The 24,448-nt window shown below is 37.4% G+C and overlaps 1 protein-coding gene across 4 annotated transcripts in view; it reads right to left on the bottom strand.

Annotated features, from left to right (window-relative positions):
• The window catches only part of LOC131677313 (uncharacterized), a 456,877-nt gene that overhangs the window by 75,660 nt on the left and 356,769 nt on the right, over positions 1-24,448 (bottom strand). For all 4 annotated transcript variants that reach the window (XM_058957049.1, XM_058957047.1, XM_058957050.1 and 1 more), the window contains one exon: positions 22,569-22,685. In XM_058957049.1, the coding sequence (XP_058813032.1) occupies positions 22,569-22,571 (3 nt within the window). In that variant the 5' untranslated portion in view covers positions 22,572-22,685. The remainder of the gene's footprint in view (positions 1-22,568; positions 22,686-24,448) is intronic.

Raw genomic sequence — 24,448 nt, 5'->3', positions numbered from 1 at the left:
CATTTCGCTTTTAAGATTTCTTCGAATTGGCGTGACAGATAACAAACAAAGATATTGAGTGATTGGAACAAATATACACACTCAATTCGGCTCGGTAATTTCCCAACAGCTGTGTAGTCAGCAAATTTAGAAACTGATATCCCAGTAAAGGGAGATTAGTTTGCTGATTTTCGGTGAAATATTTTCCGAGTCTCAGCACTCAAACGTCACTTTTACTGGGATCTCAGCAAAAAATAATGTTTGCTGAATCTCAGCTGTTGAAATTTCGGCAAAGGAAGCAAAAAAGGTTGAGATTCGGCAGAAAAAATTAAGTGTGTAGATTTGCTTTCTTCAAAATTGCATTCTCATCTTTTTGAAACTATAATGTTACTAAGAAAACTATTACAAATTTAGTTTTTAGTGTCTTCATCAGTAACAGGCACCATCTTGGTGCCAGTTAGATGATAAATCTAAACCAGCACCAAAATTAGCACTAGGCAGACGCTCCGTCCTAAATCCAAAAGGTATACGTCGTACACGAAAAAGCAACTGGCAGGTCCCGAGAGATGTCTCGGAAGACAAGCACAGAAGCTCTGGATTGCTAATGTAGTGCTAGTTTAGATTTATCATCTAACCAAGATGGTGTCAGTTACTGATGAGGAGATTCCGAAACGCTAAAAACTTTCTGCACAAAACACTGTTTTTGCATAGTGTGTTTGGTCTGCAAACCAAAAAACTGTTTCTGATTCCGCATTCTCATCAGCAAACCAGAGCTTCTGAACCTGCCAGTTGCTTCGTTCATGCAAGACGTATGACATTTGGTTTTGGGAATAAGCGTCCAACTAGTGCTAATTTTGGTACTAGTGTAGATTTATCATCTAACTGGCATCAAGATGATGCTCGTTACTGATGAGGAGAATCTGAAACGCGTAAAACTATTTTAGGTTAGGTATTGTGCCCCCTGCACAAAAAAACGTTTTTAGGCACAATTGTAAATATATTTTATAGCAGGTTACAGTTAAAATGTCTTTCCAAAAACACGAAATTTCCTGAAACTCTCCGAAAAAATTATGATTTGAATATCTCCATTTGTTTAGGTTCAAATCGAAGCTTGTAAGTTGGAAATTTTTGTGGTCTCATTGATTTCAACCAGAATCACGAGCTGTAGTTTTTCGCTAATTAGGTACTACAATAACTAGTTGCTTCTTTAAATAACACCTTACTTCGCATTTGGTGAAACTTTTGAACAAAAAAAAATTAAAGGGTTGTGTACAGGACACGACCACGGTGACATTAAAAATATAGCTTTTTTATCTATCACACATATTGACACACGCTCTTGTTCACTCGCCTGTTTTCATATGTTACAACTTGCTATATACCCTCCCCATTAAAACATAATTTATTGAAGGTCTTTTAACGGTAATCTATTAATTAATCAAGTATCTCACTAGGTGATTGGCATTATTTGGCTGATCCATCTAGTAAAAATAGGCTGGTCTGTCCAGAAAATATATTCAAAAGAAAAGTTCCATATTGAGAGCTGTGATGAGGAAACCCACGCCCGCCAACGGAAATATACAGATTCTCCATAAAATATGAAATTTCATTTTCCATTTAAATTTTCAATAATGTACTAATGAACTTAAGTAAACAATCTTAAGTGTAAGTATTTCTTGATCGATTAGTGGTGGAAAAATGAAATTATTTGATAAATTACATTGTTATGCAACGTTCGCACTACCAGTTAAAACGGGTTTTTATGCTATCTTGGTGACATTTTTCTTGTTGCTAATTATTAAAACTTGTTATAACTCTGTAGTGTAAACATTGTATTATTAAACCAATTCTGCAGCGTTTTATGTTATGTAGGTGTTTTATGTGGTAATAGGACTGACATAATTATATCTTCAGTACAGCGGTTTGTTTCATAATTTAAAACAGATTTATTTTAAAATTTAAATTAGTATACCCGACCGTATTTGTTGTATACCTTAAAACGCAATTAGAACTGTGTTTTAAATACATAGGGTAGGACAGATATTCTGTCTGGTTAAACTGGGAAAACAATTTTAAGTCCAGTAACGCTTAAGACATGGCTTGAATTTGAATCGAAAAAGAACACCCGCTTCAACTGCTGCTGGGACGGTAAGTTCTGTTTTAAAATTTTCCGTTGTGTGCAGTACGAAACAAAAGTGTTTGAAATTAGAAAACAAAAAGTTCTGCTGGGAATGTGATTGTTTCCGATGCAATTACACTCAGATTTTTCACGCAGGGGATACAGGCCGTGTAAATGAAAACCGCGTAAATTTAAAAAAAAAACGCGTTAATGAAAACCGCGTAAATTTCAAAATCCGCGTAAAAAACCTGAGTGTACTCTCCTATATAAAATACTACGCTGCTGAACAGTGCAATAACTACAGAAGCACGTTGTCAGATGCCTTACTGATAAAAAACATAACCGAAATATGAAACATGAAAACCAATTGGCTCTTTACCCTACGCAGCTACAAAGCGCCGTAAACATGGATTAACAAGTTACAACGCACACGCATGCATAAAAATAAATATATTTTTTTCAAACGCAACACTCTTAAGCAGCACACACCGTATTGAATTAAATCCAAACCACCCCGCCCACCCACTTTGCAAATCATTCTGTGACACCATGCTGGTACCCGACAAATCCGCACACGGCCACCGCTGCCGAAAATGCATAGCGTCTACCGCTTATTGTAGTGCCCAGACGCTGCAGCCATGATCTTACCCGTTCGACATAAGAACAAAAACTGATTCAAACTGGTACGCGTCACCTTTATTTATAAACTAACCGTATATGGTTTAGTCACTTAGGTGCGAGTGTGTGCAAATGCCAACGTTACCGAAAATCGATAGCGCTTATTGCATCGCCCGGAGACGACGTTGCTCGTGTGGGATAAGAGCAACAACTGATTTAAACGGACATGCGTTGCTTCTATTTATGACTTTTCGTGTTTCATTGAGCAACTAAGCTGCCCTCTTTTGACGGCTGTGTCTGAGAAATCTGCCTCACGAATGGTATTTTTCCCGTTTTTTGTGAACTTTTTAATTTTACCAATTTTCAAAAGTCTACTTTTATTGGGGAGATATTAAATTATTACCAATATTTAAGTTAGGTGTTTCTGAATCGGTTGGTGTATGAATGATTAAAATCCATCTAGTAATATCGGAGTTATAAGCGTGCAAACCTTACATAGTTTCGTTACATGGGAGATAGTTTAGATTTTAGAATGACACCTAGCCCCAGATAGTGGAGTAAGACATTTTTAATGTCAAAATTTGTGTTTGGGTTACTGAAATGTGTGTAAAAATATATCTAAATGTTTAAAAAAGCTAGAACTTGTCTCCTCTCTTCGCAGAAAAATGGCATCTTTTTTGCTTCCTAAAGCAGACCAACCCCTTAACTACTTATAAATATATAAAAGATATAAAGAGCAAGGGGATGAACTGAGGAATATTGCCACTCATGGGAAGTTTACTGAAGACTTATTTGAACCCATCCAGCGTCACACGAACCAGCCCTATTAGTTCTGTCGGAGAGCCACGCTCTAGCATTATCGGACAACGTTCATTTCACTGAATCATACACTGTCTTTAAATCCACAAGCTTACTTGAGATTTATGGAGACGGACTTTCGTTGCGCCGGATAAGAAGTGTTGCTATTTTTCATTCCGTTGCGCCGTGAATGATATGTTTGCAAGATAAAACTAAAATTTGGTTACACCTTCCCAAAAAACTTATAGTTTGCAAGCAATTTGTAGCTATGGACTGGAAGGCGAAGAACCAGTTCTGAAACTATAAATCATGATATTCATCTAGTTGTTTTTAAAAAGAAAAGATTGTAGTGTTTCTAAAGACACATACTCAAAGAAAGAGTATATTGGTTTGCTGCTCTGGACTTGATGATTTCTCACTACGTAACATCGGCCAAATAGTACTGCATTGAGGCATTAACGTACCATTTAAACAACGGGAGATGTCTACTAAACAGAATATGGAAGAGTACTCTATCAGCGGCATTGATAATCATTGACGTTCGGTCGGGTTTCGTTCCTCCCAACGGGTTTTATTATTTTGCTCTTGAATCCTTCAGCCACAGGTTGTCGAAAAACGTTCGAGTTGACTGAAACATTAACACTGTTGTGGCCAGATAACAACCCGTAAGTATCAAATCAACCGAAACCAACCCAATTGCATGCCGAAAACTTTTCATCCTCAAAATGGCTACACATTCCTATAAAAACAAAGCATAAAATAAACTCTTTCATATCTCAATCAATCCTTCCTTCTGCTGCTGATGCTGGTGGGTACTCAAAATAATAGCTTTTTTGTGTCCATTTTCCGACACTGCACCGACCTACCAGCGAATGACCGCAGAAGTGCCACCGCACAATTGATACACCGCATATTGCAATATCGGAAAGGATTATACAACCTGGAGCCATCACCGGCAATCTCCGGCCGACCGTATCCCCCATATGGACTGTGGTGGTGGTGGTGCTGGTGGCTCACATGTGTCCCATCAGCACGATTAAAACATTTAGCCACACGGGTCCCATCTGCCGGCACTGCCCACACTTGGATTTGTCGTCGATGCACTCACATATAATTGAAGCTTTACGACAATGGGAAGCTGGTTCGTGCTCTCAATGCCGCAGTCAAATAGTATAGGTAGCCCAATAAACACACACATACACACACACTGCCGGAAGTCGTTTCAGGATCATAATGGATGGATTTTTGTGGGAGACACTGGGCAGGGGCAAAAAAATGTGGACCCGATTCGCATCGGATGCACACTTGTCACCGGTGTGGTGGTCTCGGTAAATGACCGGAGCCGACGACAGCCGCCTCAAAGCCACCGGACGACGACAGTAATGAAAACCATCAGCACCTACACAGACTGCTGCCGACCGGGGATGGTTCAACTGTTGTGATTGGTTTCGGGTTGGAGTTCACTTTCTATCGGACCGGTTTAGTTGGGGAACAATGAATGAATTGATGTGGAATTTAAATTGATAAATTAACGGGCAATTAGAGTGACCTCAATTGTCTTTAGTTCTGTGTTCTGCTGCTTTCTGGCATGTTTTGCACCCGGTCGCTCGCTATGGGACTATACTGGCGACTGCACTGATGCTGCTGCATGATGCACTCTATTCATAATTGGTTTGGAATGAAATTTAGAGGTGAATTGTTTCAGACCGGCACCCTCTCAGTTTGTGGTTTATTAATGTTACCGGAGCGGAAAATAATTGTTTTCCATGACAAATCAGGGCATTACATGATAACAGACGCATTTTTTTTAAAAATACATTCAAATAGTGCACCAATGGACCAAATGCCATGACACAACCATGCGTATTTAGACAGGATATTATTATTTTTTTAATTTTTCGCCTTTTTAGTTTGCGGACAGCGTACAAGGAAAAGAGTTTACTCACTACTTCTCTTCTGAAATTTTTATTTCGATTATAGAGTTTTTAACCTAATTTTTCAGGTTAGAAAAATATCTTTTAAAAAAATCTTTAGTTCTATGTGAGAGGTTCGGAATCGAGCCCAGATGAGCTGCGCTTTCTTCTGATTGAATCTGATGAATTAAACACGGAACAAAAATTCATCGAATTAATCTTTTTCGAGAAAAAAAGTTCACGAAGACAGAACATTAATTTTCCATTATAGAACATACCGAAGAATCATCCGCACGCTTCCTTACTTCACCGCTCGGCTTACGGAAATAGCAATAATAATCCCGAAAGCCGTCAAGCAGGAACAATAGCCTTTTTAATTTATACTCGAATCTTTTTGGAGATTTTCTGAAAAGGGTACTTTAAATTCAACAACCGAATCCAGAATCCGTTCGCATTTCCCCGTCCTAAATGGGAAGATAAAGTAAAATAAAAAAAAACACACAAACGAACAAAACACCTCCAGCGTGAAAGGATTCCGCAGAGTAAAATATGCGCTGCCCTTTTTCGGTACGGTAACTAGTGTGCGTATTTTTAGCGCATAGCCCGTTTCGTTCTTGGGTTCGGGATGAAAAGTATAAATTTATGATCAAAATTTTCCTAAGCAAACGGATTCCTTGGGAACAAAAAGTAAAAAGAAAAAAAAACCGAACAACATCAATACGTAACATTTCCGTCCTCTTCTGCGAGCGTAGCTGAGAAACAGTCTATTGAACTGGCGGCGGCGGAAGGCAAATATTGGCTTTTCCTTCTTTTCGCCGCAATAAGGAGGCTTTCCCTTTGTCTGTTGGTCTTCTTCGACATCGAACGGTGGAAGATTGGCTTGGTCGGGCGCTGGTACGGAAAACTACTATCGCTACTAACAAGCTCCCAGCAGGAAGATTTCCTTTCGGACCCAGCAAGGAAGGGAACGTGAGCGCTGCTTGCTAGGTAGGGGTGGCCGGGTAAATCGGAACAAATAAACCATTACCCCGAATGTAGTGTTAAGCGTTCGGAGACGGCGTTCGCTTCTTTTAATCGAATTTTGTTGCACCGAAAATCCAATCGAGGAGAAGCTCGGTTATTTTGGAAACGCTGCTACGGGTCCTAGTTTTATTACCTCGAATGCTGCTGATTTAGATTGATGGCGCTGTAAATGATAGGAATAAAGTTGTTTCTCTCATGACATTACTGAAATTTGGAAACAAATTTCAAAAAAGTTCTTACTTGGCAAGCAATTTGCAGCTGTGGACCGAAATATGAAAAACCACTTCTGGAGCTGTAAATCAGAATATACACTAAAAGAGTTTCTTTGGAGATGAAAGCAGCGTTTTTGAAAACACATACTTGAAGAAAGAGTATTTCGTTTTTTTTTTTGGTCTGGACTTAATGAGATGTCACAAATTCGTCAAAACAGTGCAGCAGCAATAATAGCATCACCGTGGTTTCTTATTGGTGGAATCTAATCATCGCTACGAAGCAAATTCGATTGAGAAAATGTCTTTGTTAATTAGGAATTCTGAATAAGTGATGAACAAGTACTTTTTAAATACTATGCTGCCGGTCAGTATCGATGCAAAGAAGTTTTCCCGGAGTCTTTAGATCAAACAATATTTAGTCGAACTGATTTTTATTTGGCTAAAAGGGAACTAACTACATATTTTCTCACTCGCCTTACTACTTCAAACGGGCGAGATCGACTCTAAAAGCGCACAGGATACGAACAGTATGGTTGGTCAAACGAGTGCACGTAAATAGAAGCAAACAACCGTTACACCTATTCTCCCTGTGAAGTTTTGCACGGGTGTGCAAAACCTGGGCAAGGCAAACGTTTATAGATTGAGTCTACCTGTCGAATCTGTGCGTTTCATGTTACAGTTATTCTTAATCCAATTGATCAAATCGGTTTTGTCAAAATGAGTGAAACTAAAAAGCTCACCTGTTTCAGATAAACACACCGTAGTGGCTGATTTTAGCTGATTTTAGTCGCGTCCTTCCGTCTGTACAAGGTACAGTTCTGTGTCCTTCCGTCTATAAAAGACACTACAGATAGGGCCACAAGTGTAATCTAGTAAACCGAAAACATCTCTGAACCTTTCCACTTAACTATAAAAGTTAGGAAAATTTGACGTAGTTTTTAGAATTGCCTCTGTCTCTTTTTTATGATAAGAGCTACTAATTTTATCATACAGATGGCGCTGAAGTCTTAAATTGGAACGGTGAGTACCGGAGATTTTCGTGAACATTGTTAGTTTATAAATTATTTATATTATTGCAGAAGGCGTGCATGGCGGACTCAATTTGTATTGTTTATAAATTTCTCTTTCGTTTTTAAGAGTGGTCCAAGTAGAACTAAAGAGGAAGGACGAGCACTGAATTACTCGCTACAACTGTGGAAAATGTCACTCAATAAAACACTACTTAAGTCCAACTATAGCGGACTGTGATTCTGACTATGATATTTATGTACTGTGCAGCTGTACGGACGTGGAAATTTCATGATCGCGTGGGAACGAGCGTTTATATGTTCGCGCTTGAGACCACGTTTTTAAATTTATAAGTGCAAAAACGTTCACTTAATCATCGAGGCGCTTGCATGATTGCGGACGTAGATGTGCATGAATGATCGCGAAGGGTTCGAGCATTTGTATGTTACCGTGTTTGAATGCGTAGGCGTTTGTATGTTGCGTGTGCTACGAAACTACGAAACTTCACTTGTATAAAAGCGATTGTATAATCGTGTAACCATTTACATGTTCAAGTGGGTTGTTGAATGTTTTGGTGAGAGAGTGATGTTTAGTTTTCAGTGTATGGTTCAGATGCTAGAAGAGAATGAGTTCCCCCATATCACTAGCGTTCCTGGCAAATGTCACCCTGAATCTTGTTGTCTAGTGTAAATGAGCATATTTTTAAGAATCGTCCAACTGAAGGCATAGACCTAGGCTTCTAGGACGGCTTCCGGAAGTGACCGATGTAGGTCCGCGTAGGAGCGAGGGTTTTTATAATCGTACTTGAGACCCCGTCTATAAAGTCGTAGGCAATAAATCGATAACTTGATCACAGGAGTGTTTCTATGATTGTGAGATCACGAATGTAGAATGACGTAGATGATCGCAATTGTATGTTTGCGTTTGTGACCAGGGTTGTTTTATCGTGTAAAGCTCGAGTAGTTGTATGTTAACGGCTTTGATCGCAAGAGCGTATGTGTACTGTGTGCATGTAACTAAATTCGTTTGTATAGCCGTGTAAACACTGCCTTATTCGTATGGAGTTATGAATGTGTGCGCGAACAGCGATTCTGAGAATACGGGCCTGATCTAGAAGGGAGTGAATTTCCCCATATCACTAGAGTATCCGGCCATAGCACCCTGAGACTTCTAGACAAAAGGTAGGGACTTTCTCTGGTGACCAATTTATAATCGCGTGGTAACGGGCGTTAGCATATTAGCACTTCGCAGCATTCCTAAATACTAACATCTTGACTTGATCACCGGAGCGTTTTTACGCATGCCAGATTGCAGGTGTCGTAGTGCGCGGACCATCGCGATTGCATATGCGACCAGAATTGTATTATGGCGAAGGCCACAAGTGTTTCTATATTAACGTGTTTGATCGCGTGCGCGTTTTTATATCACGTATACTAGCGTGTGTATAACCTCAAGTGTTTGAATTCGTTTATATAACCGTATAGACATTTGCATAATCGCGTGAGCTTTTGATTGTTCGCGCGGGCTGTCATTCCGATGTTCAATTTTGAGTAAACAGCTCAAATGAAGGATAAAAGTGAGCTCTCCCATCTCACTGGAATCTGCAACTATGGCACCCTGAGACTTGTTCAGACTAGACAACCGTCCGAGTAGGAATGACTCATGATCGCACGAGAGCGGATATGTGTATGTTGGCACATGAGATCGCGTTTATACCACGCTACCACGATGATTTAATCGTCAGGATGTTTATATGATTGCTAGATCGTGGGTTTAGATATGCGTGACGGATCGCGTTTGCGGTCGTATTTAAATTATTGCGAAAGATTCGAGCATTTGTATGTTATTGAGCACGTTCGTTTTATCGCATGGTTTTCTCTGTACTATATGCTAGAGCGTTTGTGATAACCGTGTTTTCGTTTGCATTTTCCGTATGTTTTTGAGTGTCATCGAAGAGAAAAGGCAAAACAACCAAAAAGTATACTATAAGACTTGTATACTACAATATATTAGATCAAATAAACGAATTGAATAAAAAAAATACAATATATTAGAGAAAGTGACTAGATATTGTGACAATCATGCGAATAATTGAAACGAAAGGTTAAAAAGGTAAAAACATACATCACATGACAAAAGAACATTATCATATATTACTAGTATATTTTCTAAGATTATAAAACTTTTACAATCTAGCAATGTACTCTTCTTCTTAGTTTTCATTTTATTCAAATAAAAAAAATTAAGCAAACATTTCATTTCTTAGTTTGAGACTTCTTCTATTTTAATTTATAGTTTTCTAATAGTTTTCCATTTTTTGTTTTTTTTCTGTTTCCTAACTAAAAACATTTTTTCTTTTTTTTCCGTATCGCCATGTATATTTTAATTTTTTTAAGATTTGGACTTTTTGACTTGTTTAATTATTTTCAATCCTAAAGATTCCAAAAGTCATAGGTCAATATAATAGTGGCACTTCAGTTGTATTTTAATGATCATAAATAATATAATAAATTTCCATTATTTTCAAATTTTTAATTTCATCTTTTTAAACATTTTACTCCTGAATGATCTATATATAATTTCTAGGGGTTTTCGTTTCTGATTTGGTTCTATTCACAGAATTTACCTCCCCTTTTATAATTTAACCCATGTCTAACTTTTGATTTTTATTTTAAGTGTGGTGTTCAGTTTTCCGAATTTCAAAGCGTTCGATATTTTTAAATGCATTTTGTATATTTTTCGGTAACATTTTTCATTCTTTTTGTCAAAATTTTAAATTTATTTATCTTCAATTTTCTAGCTCCGTTCAAAATCGATTTTGTGTAGTACCCATAATTATTTTCAGGCTGCTACGAACATATTGAAAAGTTGCAAATGTTTCTATTCATCAGTAACTGACGCCAACTTGCTGACAGTTAGACGATATATCCAAACTAACACCAAATTGGTGTCAGTTGAACACTAAATCCAAACATGTGTGAACGCCTAAAGCAGGAACAAAACGAACTCTTATCTTTTGGCATGAGAGTCATACTCACAAGAGTTTGGTCCTTATGCCAAAAAGGGAACGTTCATAAATTACGTAACGTGTTTTGGCGGGGATGGTACGACAAAATGTGACATGTTGTGTCATATGGGGGAAGAGAGGGGAGGGGGTAAGCTAGAACATTACGTAACATGTTTTGTATTGAAGAAAAAATAATTAGTTACGTATCAGGGGAGGGGGGTATAAAATGTGTGACAAATTGTTACATGGCGGGGAATGGGGAGCAAATGTCGGCGAAATGTTTGCTTTACTTAATTTATGATATGTCTCAAAAACCAGAGTTCGTCCCCCTATAGTTGTTAGCGACCCCGAGACATCACTTGGTACCAGCCAGTTGCTTTATACATTCACCCATCTTGTGTGACCTGTTTGGATTTAGTGTCTAACTGGCGCCAATTTGGTGTTAGTTTGGATACATCGTCTAACTGGCAGCGATTTGATGCCAGTTACTGACGAATGGAATAAGAAACAATCAAATCCAATTTTTCTAAATTAATTGTTGTACCCTCATGGGCAACTTTGCCATTCATTCTTTTCCTTTAAGGGAAAAATAATTGTTTCATACGAAAAAATACTTGAAATTGCTATATCCATCCGGAACAATTTTTCTTCATGGACCCCTAGCAGTTCTATTACATTTTATCTTATGTATTCTCAATAATGTGTTACTTTATCAGCTTAATTTTTAAGTTACATGATTCTTTATTGTTAATTTTTTTCATTATTAAATATGTAAATCCTTTTTGGTATCCTCAAACTTTATTTGGTGGGCTCAGATGCCTTACGATAGCAATAAGCCGGGGGTATTCCAATTTCATAAATTCTTAAAAATTGATGTTTGTGGGCTTCTTTTGAAATCCAAGATGACGACTTCCGGTTACCATACACCAACAATATAATTTGCCTTAATAAAGAACTTTGTTGAAAGTTGTTGGTAAGTAGATGACAGAAATTGATGATTGTAGCCATTTTTTGGAACCAGAATGGTGCCTTCCGTTTACTTTAGTGCGCTAGAAACTAGTATCAATATGGGTTTCATTCGAAAGATAGCGGTTAGTACAAGCCGGAAATTGGTGATTGGAATCCTTTTGAATCCGATAAGGTGGCTCCAGTTACCATAAAATACTAAAATGTGCATCAATGTGGGGATAAGTAAGTAGATAACGGAAATTGATGATTTACGACCAGTCTTAAAGATTAATTAAGGCTCGTGTCTCAATAATATGGCTATTGACAATTAAATGCGTCTTTTCAAAATTTTATTGTTTTTATTTTCAGGAAAAAATCTGGAAAATCAGACAATTTTAGGGGTTTCAATATGAACTGGAAAAACTGGGGAAAAATTACAAATCGCATGACCAATACAGATTATATCCTGAAAGTATGTGATATCTCAAATATTCGCATCGCAATGTTGAACGGTAGACTAGAAAATCAGTAAAAGAAAATGCTTGAATCCACCTAACGTTACAACTGTGTCAGATGTGTTTCAGTTCATTCTAACGCTTGATTTTGATTTATCCGGTGTCATGCAAAGAAACAATAAGAATTATCGAAAAGTCATCTGCTAGCTAGCTAGTTAAAATTCGTTTTCTTTCACTGAATCGTACGCTGCATTAAAATCAACAAACCGATAAGGAATTTATAGCATGAACACCAAAAATTTATCGAAAATCTGCTAAACAAAGCACTAAATGGGAGTGGTTCACTCGAGTCGTGCGTATTTTGGATTTCTAGGCTATTCGATCTTGGGCCGCCAGCCTCCAGGCTCCTGGAACGACCACCATACGTGCATCTTTCTCGATTGCACACAGCCAGCTCGTCTGCCCGCTTCCAGATTCTCTTCTAAGCATAACTGTAGCTGGTCCGGCATTCGCACTACATGTCCAACCCCCCGTAGTATGCCGTGTCTTATCAGCCTTCCAATGTGAATATTAAGTTCGTATAAAAACTCATTCGATTAAAACTGTAGCACAAATATTAGCAACCACCACCCCCGTCCATCAGATAACATTTCGAGCTAACGAAATTCGAGGTAAAATTCAACACCAGACAGCACCAGTGCCAGGGCAGTGCAAGCAACAGAAGAAATTCGTTCAATTTACATTATCATAACAGTAGCGAGATAGAATCGACAGCAGGCTTAGAGAGAGAGGGAAGCAACGACTACAATGTATATTTAGACGATGGGACGGTGGCGATGGCAGCCAGAGATTAACATATATGTTAAACAGCTGAGGCTTTGGAACGAGATTCGCCGGACGGCTAGCTTGGCTAGACTCTGCAAAACAGATAGCAACGAAACTGTAGTACAAAAGAATTTCCTTCGGCGAAATTGGTTTTATTATACGCTTTTGGACCGAACTACAAAGAAAGTTACTGCCTGGTCGGTAGGTAGAGAAGTGCACTCGATTGAAGTATTACCGGACTGAGTTTCTGAAACGGGCAGTTTTCCGTAGGTTTTCTGTTTTCTTTCTCACTATGATCCTTTATTCATGTCTATACGAGCCATTGCAAAATTTTCGAACAGACGGTAATGCAGAACATAGTATTTCCGAAGCGAAACAGCCACTTTCGTTCGATTAATCAACCAGACTATTATACGATACAAACAAGCTATGGCTATAATAGCCATAGCTTGATTGTATCCTTTACCAACAGTGTTCATTATTGTTTTCAATTATTCCAAACCAAATTTAGTCCGATTAGATTGTTTTTGCTATACATTCTAACCGAAAATCCGACCAAGTCTTTACTCACACTGTTTCAAACCGCCGCCGTTAAATAAAGATACAGTTTTAGGTTCCGACCAAACTAATAATCACACAAACACACACCCACACGCACATGCTATCCATAACAAACCAGGTCGTACCGGGGGCCAATATCGCTTGGATCCCGCATGCACAGCAGCACCATCAGCCAAATTTGCCGCGCGTTCTCTGCTTTTGCTGGGGCACGCGCGCCAATCGCTATAAAATTTAAACATTCATTTCGGCACCGGTACTAATTTAATTTATTCTGCATAATGAATAGCATGATTGAGCAAATTTTCGCTGTTTGTTCTATGCTACAGTAGCTACAACAAGCGAGAGTGGGAGAGCTCGTAAATTAGTAGTACGCTGAGCTCCTTGCAGGTGCTGTGATAGCAAGGACGAGTTACAGCGAGAATCATCCAGGGTGGTGAGTTTACGCTATAGTTTGAACAGTTGCTCGCTTTAAAGTGGTTTTCTGTCAACCAACTTATTAACGATGTAGCCAACATTAGCAAAATAGTCCACTGACAGAACGGAAAATTATGCTGACTATTTGTCATTTTCGATTATCGTTAAGCCGAAATAATTTTTAATCGAATGTTGAAATATATGTTAGACCTAATGCCGTTCGTCCAAATGATGTATCAGTCAATTAAGAGAGAATAACTTTAGTCGGCCATTGCACAATTTGGAAAGAATATAAAAATGCATTAAATTAGTTTTGGAATTTGCGATTCGACTTTGTCTCATCAGAATCCGACACTAACTTAGTGACAGGACTAGGCTAGCGCCGGATTGACGCTAGCTCCAAAAAAAACGAAATCACTATTTGTGTTTCTGAGCAAACCCCTAGTCCTGATTAAGCTGAGGAGATATAATGAGATCGAAACTTGATTTGGCTCAGCAAGTCAATGCAAGATGCACTATGCTATATGCATTGAAAGTCAATAACACCAATACTCGCTTAAGAAATGGAACTCAATTTAGGAAATAGTTCGAGTAATCCACTAAGAACGAGTTTGCTTAGTGCAGAATAGTTCAAATTTGGGTTTTGGACAATTTAGTCCAAAATTCGAAACAACTAGCAAAAATCCGGTAAAATTAAAAATCCATAACAGCCATTTTAAAATGTATAACAAGAATTTCAACCGAATAATTCAAAGAAAACGACGAGCTAAATTTTACTCCGAGAAACGATAGATTCAACTTAACTTAATAATTAATTTCTAACTCAATATAATATTTTTAAACGACAATTTGACAGCTCCATAACAATAAAGGAGCACATAGGTTGTTTCAGTTTTATGTTATGGTGATTTTACAAGTGCTTTATGGAATACTACAATTTACAGGAATTGATCATTTTTTTTGGAAACATAATATTTCAGTAAACCTCCCTTTTCTTTTTCCTGCAACTTTCCATCTCATTTTACTTTCCTTTTTTCTTTATATTTTCCCCTTTTTATGCCGTGTACAATTTTACCATCCTTTTTTCATTTTTGCTTTTCATCTTTTTTATTTTTTCTTGTTTGCTTTCCTTTTCTTCCTTTGCTCGCTTACCCCGATTTTATTTCCTGTTTATATCACTCTTTTCCTTGTTTACTTTTTCACCTTCCATTTTACCTGGCTTTGTCTATTTTTCCCCTTTATCTTTTTTATTTTCAATCGTTTTCTTTTCTTCCTTCTTAAATTTTTTCCCTGTTTTGTTTTTTGTTTTTCGATCACCGTTCGATTCTGTTTACAGGTTTAGATTGATGTTGTTCGGTGAAAAATTAAAAAAGCTCTTTCTGTCGTTAAAGTTTCTGCTTACTCATTGTTCAGCCATCCTGAGAACTATTTATGAATAAAAAGTTCAATTTATTCCACAACCATAAAAATTTTTTTTAGTTTATAAAAGACCATTTACATTTAAGCTCGTTCGTTTAATTCTCGCGGTACTGCTCAAATAACACCAAATTTAATTTTTTTTCTCGCGTTGGTGGCGTCTCCGTTTGCTCACCATTTGTATTTGTATATTTGTCCTTGTGCCTTTGTGCCCTAGTGCCTTCGTACCCTTGTGCTTTGGTGTCGTTTTACCTATTTGCCTTCGTACCTTTGCGCCTTTGTGGCTTTGCGCCGTTGTATCTGTGTGTCTTTGTTCCCTTGTGCCATTGTGTCTGTATGCCTTTGTGCCCTTGTGCTTTTGTGTCTTTATGCTTTTGTGCCACAGTACCTTTGTGCCTATGCGCCTTTGTGGTATTATTCTGTTTGCTTTTTTACATTTACGCCTTTTGTTTTTTTTCTTTTTTTTCTCTTTTCTTCTTCCTTTTTCTTTTTTACACTTTTCTTCTTTCTTTTCCTTTTCCGCTTTTGCTTTTCCTTTTTACTTTTTCTATATTTTTTTTCTTTTCCCTTTTTCTATTTCCTTTCATTTTTCCTTTTTAATCATTTTTCTTTATGTTTTTCTTTTTCACCATTATTTTATTTTTCCCAGTTTCATTTTGTACTTTTGTTCCATTATGCTTTTGTGCCCTTGTGTCTTTGAGTCCTTGTTGCTTTGTGTCTTTATGCCTTTTGTGCACTTGTGCCTTTGCGCCATTGTATCTTTGTGCCTATGTGCCTATATTCTTTTTGTTCTTTTACATTTACGCCTTTTGGCGTTTTATTTTTATTAATCCTCTTTTCTTTCTCTCTTTTCATTTTTTTTCCTTTTCCTTTTTTGCTTTTCCTTTTTACTTTTTCTATTACTTTTTTTCCATTTCCCTTATTAATTTCCTTTCATTTTTTATTTTATTTTTTTCCATTTTCATTTTGTACCTTTGTGTGTTGGTGCCTTTGTGCTTTTGAGCCCTTGTGTTTTTGAGTGCTTGTTGCTTTGTGTCTTTATGCCTTTTTGCATTTGTGCCTTTGCGTCTTTGTGCCATTGTAGCTTTGTGCCATTGTACCTTTGTGCCTACATTCCTATCTGCCTTTTGTCCTTCTATCTTTATGCCTTTTAGCTATTTTGCGCTTTATTTATTCTTTTTCTTTCTCCCTTTTTCTTTTTATTTATGCGCTTTGCTGTTTTTCTTATTTCACTTTTCTTTTTAGCTGTTTCTTTTTAGTTTTTCTTTTAATCTTTTTCATATTTCCAATTTCGCTTTTCATTCATTTTTCTGGTTTCTCATTTTTAATGATTTTTTTTTGTTTTCCTTTTTCACCTTTATCTTATTTCTTCCATTATCATTTTTATTCTTTTCAATTTGCTTTATTTTTTATTATTCTTCCTTTTCTTCCTTATTTTTGCCTGTTTCTGGTGTTTCCTTTTCCTTTATTTTTTTCCTTTTTCTGTGTTTATTTTTATCTATTTACCTATTTTTCTTCTTTTTTTTCTTTTCTTCATGTGATCTGGCTGTTTTTTCTTAGTTTTTTTCTATTTCTTTTTTTCCTACTCTTTTTTCTTTTTCTATTCTATTACTTGTTTTTATCTTTTCTCATTTTCTTTTATTTTTTCAATTACTTTTTTTCTTAATTCTCTTTGCCTCTTTGTGGTTACCTTTCTTCACTTTCTATTTTTTCTTACTCTTTCTTCCTTTTGTTGAATATTTATCCAGAAAAGTTTTCATTCCACTATTTTCGTTAAGGGGTTACATACTTTTAAATTTTCCAAAAATAGTGCCTGTGTGCCTTGGTGCATTTGGGCCTTGGTGTATTTTTGCCTTTGTGCCTTTTTACTTTTTGCTTTTTTGCCTTTTCTCATTATATTTATTCTTTTATATTTTCCCCTTGTTTCTTTTCTAGCTTGTTTTGTTTTCCTTGTTTCACTTTTCCTTTTTTTGTTTACTTTTGTCGCTATTCCTTTTTCGTATAATCGTGCTACTTTGTACTTTAATCCTTTACATATTTCTGTTTTCTTTTTCCTTTCTACTATTTACTTTTTCTTCTTTTTTGATCATTCATGCTTTCTGCTTTTCTTTTTCACCCCTATTTCATTTTACTTCTTCCATTTTATTTTATTTTTTTTAATTGCTTTGTTTTTTTCTATCCTTTACCTTCAATTTATTTTTATCTTTTCTCATATCTATTTTATTTTTTCAATTACTTTTTTCTAAATTTTCTTTTCGTCTTTGTGGCTACATTGCTTCATTTTCTACTTTTTCTTAATTTTTCTTCTTTTTGTTGAATGTTCATCCAGATAAATATTTTTTCCACTATTTTCGTTAAGGAGTTACATTCTTTCTAATTTTTCAAAATATCGAAAAAAAATTCATTTGGGCCTTGGTGCATTTGTTCCTTTTTACTTTTAGTTTTTTTCCTTTTCTCCTTATATTTTCCCCTTTTTCCTTTTCTAGCCACTTTTGTTATTTCCTTGTTTCACTTTATTTTGTTTTACTTTGGTCGCTATTCACTTTTTAAAAAAATTTTGATTTTCTTTCCTAATTATCTTTTCTTCTTTGTCGTTTTCTTGCAAAATTTTTACTTTTTCTTACTTCGTTTGCTTTTTGTTGAATGTTTATCCAGAAAAGTATTTATTCTACTATTTTCGTTAAGGGGTTACATACTTTCTAATTTTTCAAAATATCGAAAAAAAATTGAGAGTTTGTGTATTTGGGCCATAGTGTTTTCGCTTTTTTGCCATTGTTCTTTGACGCTTTTTTGTTTCTTATTTATTCTTTTTTATTTTCCCTTTGTTTTCTTTTATAGCCTCTTAGCTTTTTCCTCTTTTGCCTTTCTTTTGCGTTTCTTGCTTTACCGATTTTTTTATATTTTCCTTTAAACCTTTTTCTTTTCTTCATTTTTCTTTTTCCTCTTTGCTTAACATTTTAGTTTCTGCTTTTTTTAAATTTTGCTTTTTCTTTTTTAATTTCTTTTCTTTTTGAAATTGCTTTGTTTTTTCCTTATCCTCTATCTTCTTCCATATTTTTCCCGTTTTTGTTGTTTCCCTTTCCTTTCTCTTTTTCGTTTTCTGTTTTTATGGTTATCTGTTAACCTTTTTATCTTTCGCTGATTCCTTCTTAGTATTTTTCCTTGCAGTCCGGTTGTCTTTTTCTTTTGTTTTTCTTCTTCTTTTTTATTTTTGTTTTTTCATTATTACTTTTTTATTTTCTTTTTTATATGATTTATTACTTTTTTTCCTAATTCTCTTTTCTTTATTGCCGCTACCTTCTTTCATTTTCTACTCTTTTTTACTCCTTTTTCCGCTTGTTAAACTTTTTTTACAAAAAAGTAATTATTCCACTATTTTTAACAGTTTTTTCCTTGAAAAAGTCTATTTTTTCTTTGTGCACTTTCTGAAATATCAACTTTTTAACAAGAATCGTTTGAAGAAACTTGAACAATTTGCGAAGTTAAAACTATTTGTATCAGGTTTCGCGTGTGGGCAAATATGATTGAGCGAGCAAGCAGAATAACAGTATTCTCAGAAAATATGCGTTAGGAATATGCATGGTCTTGTCTGAGTGGAATAATTGCTGTTGAATCATGTATGACGATTGAGCATTGGCACTTCGCGAAAAGGATCGAAAACCAGTTTCCAATCTGCGGTAGCCATAGAACAAATATTTTATTGTCATATGCATTGGTATGATGAGCTAATACATCTTGTTCATTAAACTAATTGTTCTCGAGTATGTTCATATACTTTTGAGTAGCTCATGCACTATATTATGAATTGCCATGTTGACCACATTTCATCATCAGCAGAATAGTATTAAAGCTTGAATATTGTCGTGAAAGGCGACAAAACTAGCAATCTCTACAATATTTCTTGCATTTTTTTATAATTTCTGGCTTTAGCAAATTGTTGTTCCAAATCAGTAAATTAGTTTCTTTTTGAATTTATTGTCTCCAATCTTATTTTAGTGATTAGTATGTATGACAAAATACGCGCGCCTGTCATCGGTTGTAAAATTTAGGCACCATTTTGTTGTTCATTCATGTTGAGATTCCTCTACAACTTTGTGGAGGACGAAGCACAATCATACCTTGGATTTAAATGTTTCGTATTGCACTCGTCAGTAGCTGACATTAACTTACTGCCAGCTAGACAATACATCCACACTAATACCAAATTCGCGCTTGTTAGACATTAAACCCAAACAATTCGCACAGCGTGGAACCTTTATTTTTTCCTAAAGGAAAAAATGGATTAACCAATTTGCGCGCAAGGGCACAAGACCTAACATTGAAAAGTTGGATTTTATCGTTTCGTGTTCCACACTTTTAAGGAAAAATAATGGTTGCATATAAACATACATGTTTAACGTCAAAATTAAAAATAAATCTGAAGAAAGATTTTTTTCGTGTTTCGTGTTCCATACTCGCAACCGTTTGGCCCTTGTGCCCCAAGACAGTTCGTTTCCCTATACGGCTCGTCAACTAAGAGCTTCTATGCTTGGCTAAACGAGACATCATTCAATACCAGCCAATTGCGTTCACACACGTTCTGTGAGCTGTTTGGATTTAGTGTCTAACTGGCGCCGTATATCGTCTAACTGCCAGCAAGTTTGGTGTCAGTTACTGAAGAGTGGAAATATGAAAATCCAATTTTTCAAAATTAGGCCCTTATGCGCGAATTTGTTAACCCTCCGGCACTCGCGCCGTTGTATTTATTGCAACACCTTCAGAAACTCTAGCGAAATCTTCTTTCAGCACCAGCGGCCGCTCATTCGGTGAGCCATTCACGCGAGTGCCGGAGGGTTAATACATTTTTATTTTAAGGAAAAATAATGGTTGCATATAAACATACATGTTTTACGTCAAAATTAAAAAAACCTGAAGAAAGATTTTTTAATTCAAAAACAGAACACAAGTTAGAGCATAATGAGTTCATCGAAACAAAATGCCACACACAACTACTTCTTCAACCTTTGGCCGCTGTTCCCTCGTTAGCGTTAACATTCTTTCGGTGCACTCGTGCGCATAAAACTTTCACATGTAGGCTAACAGAAGTTAACAGTTCCTTTTCATCCCAGTGATTGAGCGACCCAAAATGTATTCCCATTGGGTGAAGCAAGCTCCGAAACTTTTCCGCCAACAGTGTTCTTTTATCTTAAATTGGCTGACTTTCTCGGGAAACACATCGCACCGGGGAAGTGTTTTCGGCTTCGGGCTACTCGCAGCAAGCCAAGCGAGAAAGCGCTGTTGTGGCTCACATACAGCGCATTGTTAGCCCGGTACACGATGCTGAAGTAGTTTGCTCGTACGGTATAAGTCAGTACGGGATCTGATAGTCTAGCATATTCTTGATCTCAGGTTGTCGTCCTTTGAACTGATGGTTTCATTTTTCTCACAGTGCTTGAAAGCTGCACAATGGTTGTATCAAGCCACCACGACTGAAATATGTATATATATTCGTTCAACCATAATGGAATCAGGTATTGTTTTTTTTGCTGCCCATGGTATTTTTTTTTTGCTTTTCAAATATTACCACACTGCTAGTTCTAATATTTTTAGGTAGATTATGTTCCAGATGTTAGATTTCATGGAATCACATGGTTCTTTGTTGCAAACAAGTCACCATGCTTCTCCACGGGAATTGAAAATCTCCTGTTCTCATTCTACAAGAAGCACAGTAAACCAAAGCACTCTCTAACCGGATTAAAATTTAGAAACAAATCTAATTCGACATATCAAGAGGGTTGAACTCCAATCGGATTGCCATGGGTTTAACGTCCCCCTAACAGCACTTCACCCGGCGAGAATGGCACAGCCAGTAAGTGGAGGGAAATAATCGTATGCACAGGAGATTGTGCTTCACGTGATAAAAGTTGGTCCGTTTTTCCGGTGCCTTGACTTGACTCCCCCCGTTCAAGTAGGGCATTATTAGGGAGATAAAAGAAGAAATCTGTGCGCGCTCTGAAGAACCATCCGTTGCCTTCCGCGGAACGATAAGAGTGTGTTGTAGAGCGTTTCCGACGTCATAATGTGCCGTTCGTCCAGCATGGCACCAACCAACCGACCGACCGAGTGACTGACGTGGCGGCGCCTTTGGCAACAATGTCACTCCCCCATCGCTTGGTCGTCATTGTTGTCTGGTGTTGGCAGGTGTCGGGGCGAAACGGGAGGGAAAAAATATTGCTATTATTATTCATGAAAACATAACGAGTACTGGCTGCCACAGGCGCTTCGGGCTATTTGTGGGGGGGGGGTGTTGTACTAACACTATGATGAGATGGGGAGGAATGAGAAAACTCTGGCGGGCAATCTATAGATGATGGCTTCAAGATTAAAGTTCTGCCCTAAACGGGGTTAATGTTTGTGTCAGCTTGAACCAGTTCGGCGAGTGGGCTTCTTCTTATCTGTGCGAAATTTATTTTCGATGGAGTAGGTTGGAAGGGGATGACTAAAGACCACCTGATGGCACGGCATGCAAAATAAACAGTGTGTATTGCAAGGGAGCTTTAATTTCCTGAAACAATATTGTTCATTTAGTGCAAATTCAAAAAGATTGTAATCAATAATTAAGTTACAAGGTTTTAGGCATAACCAAAACTAAAAGTTAAAAGTTGATAGTAGAGAATAATAAGTAAAGTGTATAAAGAGAGAAAAATATTTATTTACAGCAGAAAAAATAAAATTGAGATTTTAAAAGTAAAATATAAAAATTAAAACACAAAAAAAGTGATAAGAAAAGGAATTTGAAAAGAGATACGCGGATTTTCTAATTAAAGTAGAAGATTTTTCGAAAAAGGGAAAAGTCGTATGTTGAAGACTTCTTATGGTCGAGTTTCAAATTTTTCAAACCCGAACCCGAACGGAACCCGAGAAATTGAAAGCTTAAAAACCCGGACTCGACCCGAATCCGAGATAATAGAAAACTAAAAAATTCGTGTCACTATTAAGGATTACTGAAAAATTATGAAATATGATGTTTCAGTAATCCCAAATACTAATTGGCTAATTTAGTAAAAGTTAAACGTACCGAAAAAGAAGAGGAGGGATTAACCCTCAAATCACTAAATCATCCGAACACCTCCGAACAAAAATCCCCCATCAAATTCAGCACAGTTTCGATGCTATTCAGAAAAACCCCGTAATCTAACTGATCAAAGGTCAAGTCAAACCACCTGACAAAGAGACATCTGACCCGAACCCATCCCCAACCGATTGCCACATCAGAATCGCACATTCACTTACCATTAATAATCGAAACCAGCTCCGGCGCCAGTCATCGGTTGCGGCTATTGGTTTCGGATCGGTTTTGCTGCTGTGTATTGGCTGTGAAAATGCTGCTGTAATCGGTTTCACTGTGTCCTGCAAGAAAAGTGAGGAAAAGTCCATTAGTACAGGCAGCATAATCGAAAATTTCTCTATCTCTCTCGTTCTCTAGGGTAAAAACTATCGGCCATTAATAAACGGAATAAAGTGGTCATTAGGTGAATCTATTTCCCTGTGGAGCAATCAAATTGGCCACGATGCCGCCGTAACATCTCTACGGCAGGGTTCAATTCCCCGGAGGAATCGATGTTGGGGAGGGATCCTAAAAGTGAACTATGTTCGTTCTGGTACATGTGCCGTCTGTATGTGTGTGCGTGTGGTTCTAGCGTAATTATTTACACCTGCTACCGTTCTAATAAATCGTACCTCCCGAACGAATTATTAACTCTGCAGTGCGACGAACAGGGCCGATAATGCCTACCGGGCGGCGGTACCAATACGGATGATATGGTGTATATAATGCCACCCAGGGATGTCACTTCCATCCGAGCGGACAGGTACCGAACATGGACGGCGGGCCGTAACAAACCGGGACTTAAAGGATTACCGATAAACAACCGGCTTCGATATTGTTCTGCCTGTCCGTGCCAGTCACGTTCGAAAATACCGGACAAGTACCAGGAGCTTTCTGTCGGTCGCCGCAACCGTAGGATGCCTTTTATTTTCGGCATCCTGCAAATCTCACCACCATGTGAATATGAAGTAGTTACGGACGGATTCCGATGCGGGTGGATCGTGTGTCATGGAACTCATGCAAGCGTGACGAAGTGTGTGTGTGTGTGTCTTTGTGTATAGGTGAGTGTGCGTTCGTGTTAACGTGAGTGTGTTTTACGTGCTGAAATTTATGATTGGCAACTCGTTTTCTGATGTTGTACCAAAAGCGATTCCCGGAAGATTGCCAACTTTCTCTCAACCAGATGGGATGAAGATATATTATTAGCTTGTTGTTCTGCTGGAATAGTGCACGGGCAGCTGTCATTGTCCCAGGCAGGATCGCGCCGTTACGGCGCGATGGGTGTGGATGTGTACCCCGTCGGCAGCTTGTCGGACAATTTATTACGGAGCATGATATATTATCATTGGGAACGAATGGTTCTGCGTCATTTCCACTAAGGCTCCCGATTTCGTAGCGGGGGTGTGTCTTGGAGTACTTGTTGTTTGCCTAACTGGAATTGGGTTGTTGCTAACTATTCTTTGCTGGGAAGCAGATGGGCATCTGTAGAGCAGAAGCATAGTGACTACACGAAAGGCTTGGCTTATTGGCAGGCAAATCGGTTCATTAGTATAGACTTAGGGGAAGCTACCGAATAAAATAAGGTAGGGTAGGATTGTTACCCAAACTATATTTGTTTAAATCTACAATTTTTGGTATTTTGCACATCACGCGATGCTGCCGTGTGTTGAACTTTTAAGAAAAAATGCAGCAGTGAAGCATTACCATTACCGATTTCATTATTGGGGTGTTTGGTTGATGGTTAAGCTTAACACTGATGAGGGGTCCGGGTCAGATACTGCTCTGAGCCGAGCTCCTAGCATGGCGAGTAGACGTTCGTTACATTACCTACGACCAAAGTTTTCACCGATTAGAAATTTGCGTTTCGATTTTGTCTCATCAATATCTGATACTGACTTAGCGCCAGATAGAAACTAATTTCACTAATCGAAAAATAGAAACACTGCGTCATGAAAAAGCAATCTGCTGTAATAATCATATTCAACACACAGTCTTAAACGTAATCATTGTTCTTTTCGGTTTTAACTTCGAGGGTCATTCATCTCATTTTACGGGTTACAAAAAT

Source organism: Topomyia yanbarensis, chromosome 1 (genome assembly GCF_030247195.1).
Source record: "Topomyia yanbarensis strain Yona2022 chromosome 1, ASM3024719v1, whole genome shotgun sequence".
NCBI classification, from domain to species: domain Eukaryota; kingdom Metazoa; phylum Arthropoda; class Insecta; order Diptera; family Culicidae; genus Topomyia; species Topomyia yanbarensis.
Note: the sequence above shows the minus strand (reverse complement) of the source record. Positions and strands in the feature narration are given on the sequence as shown.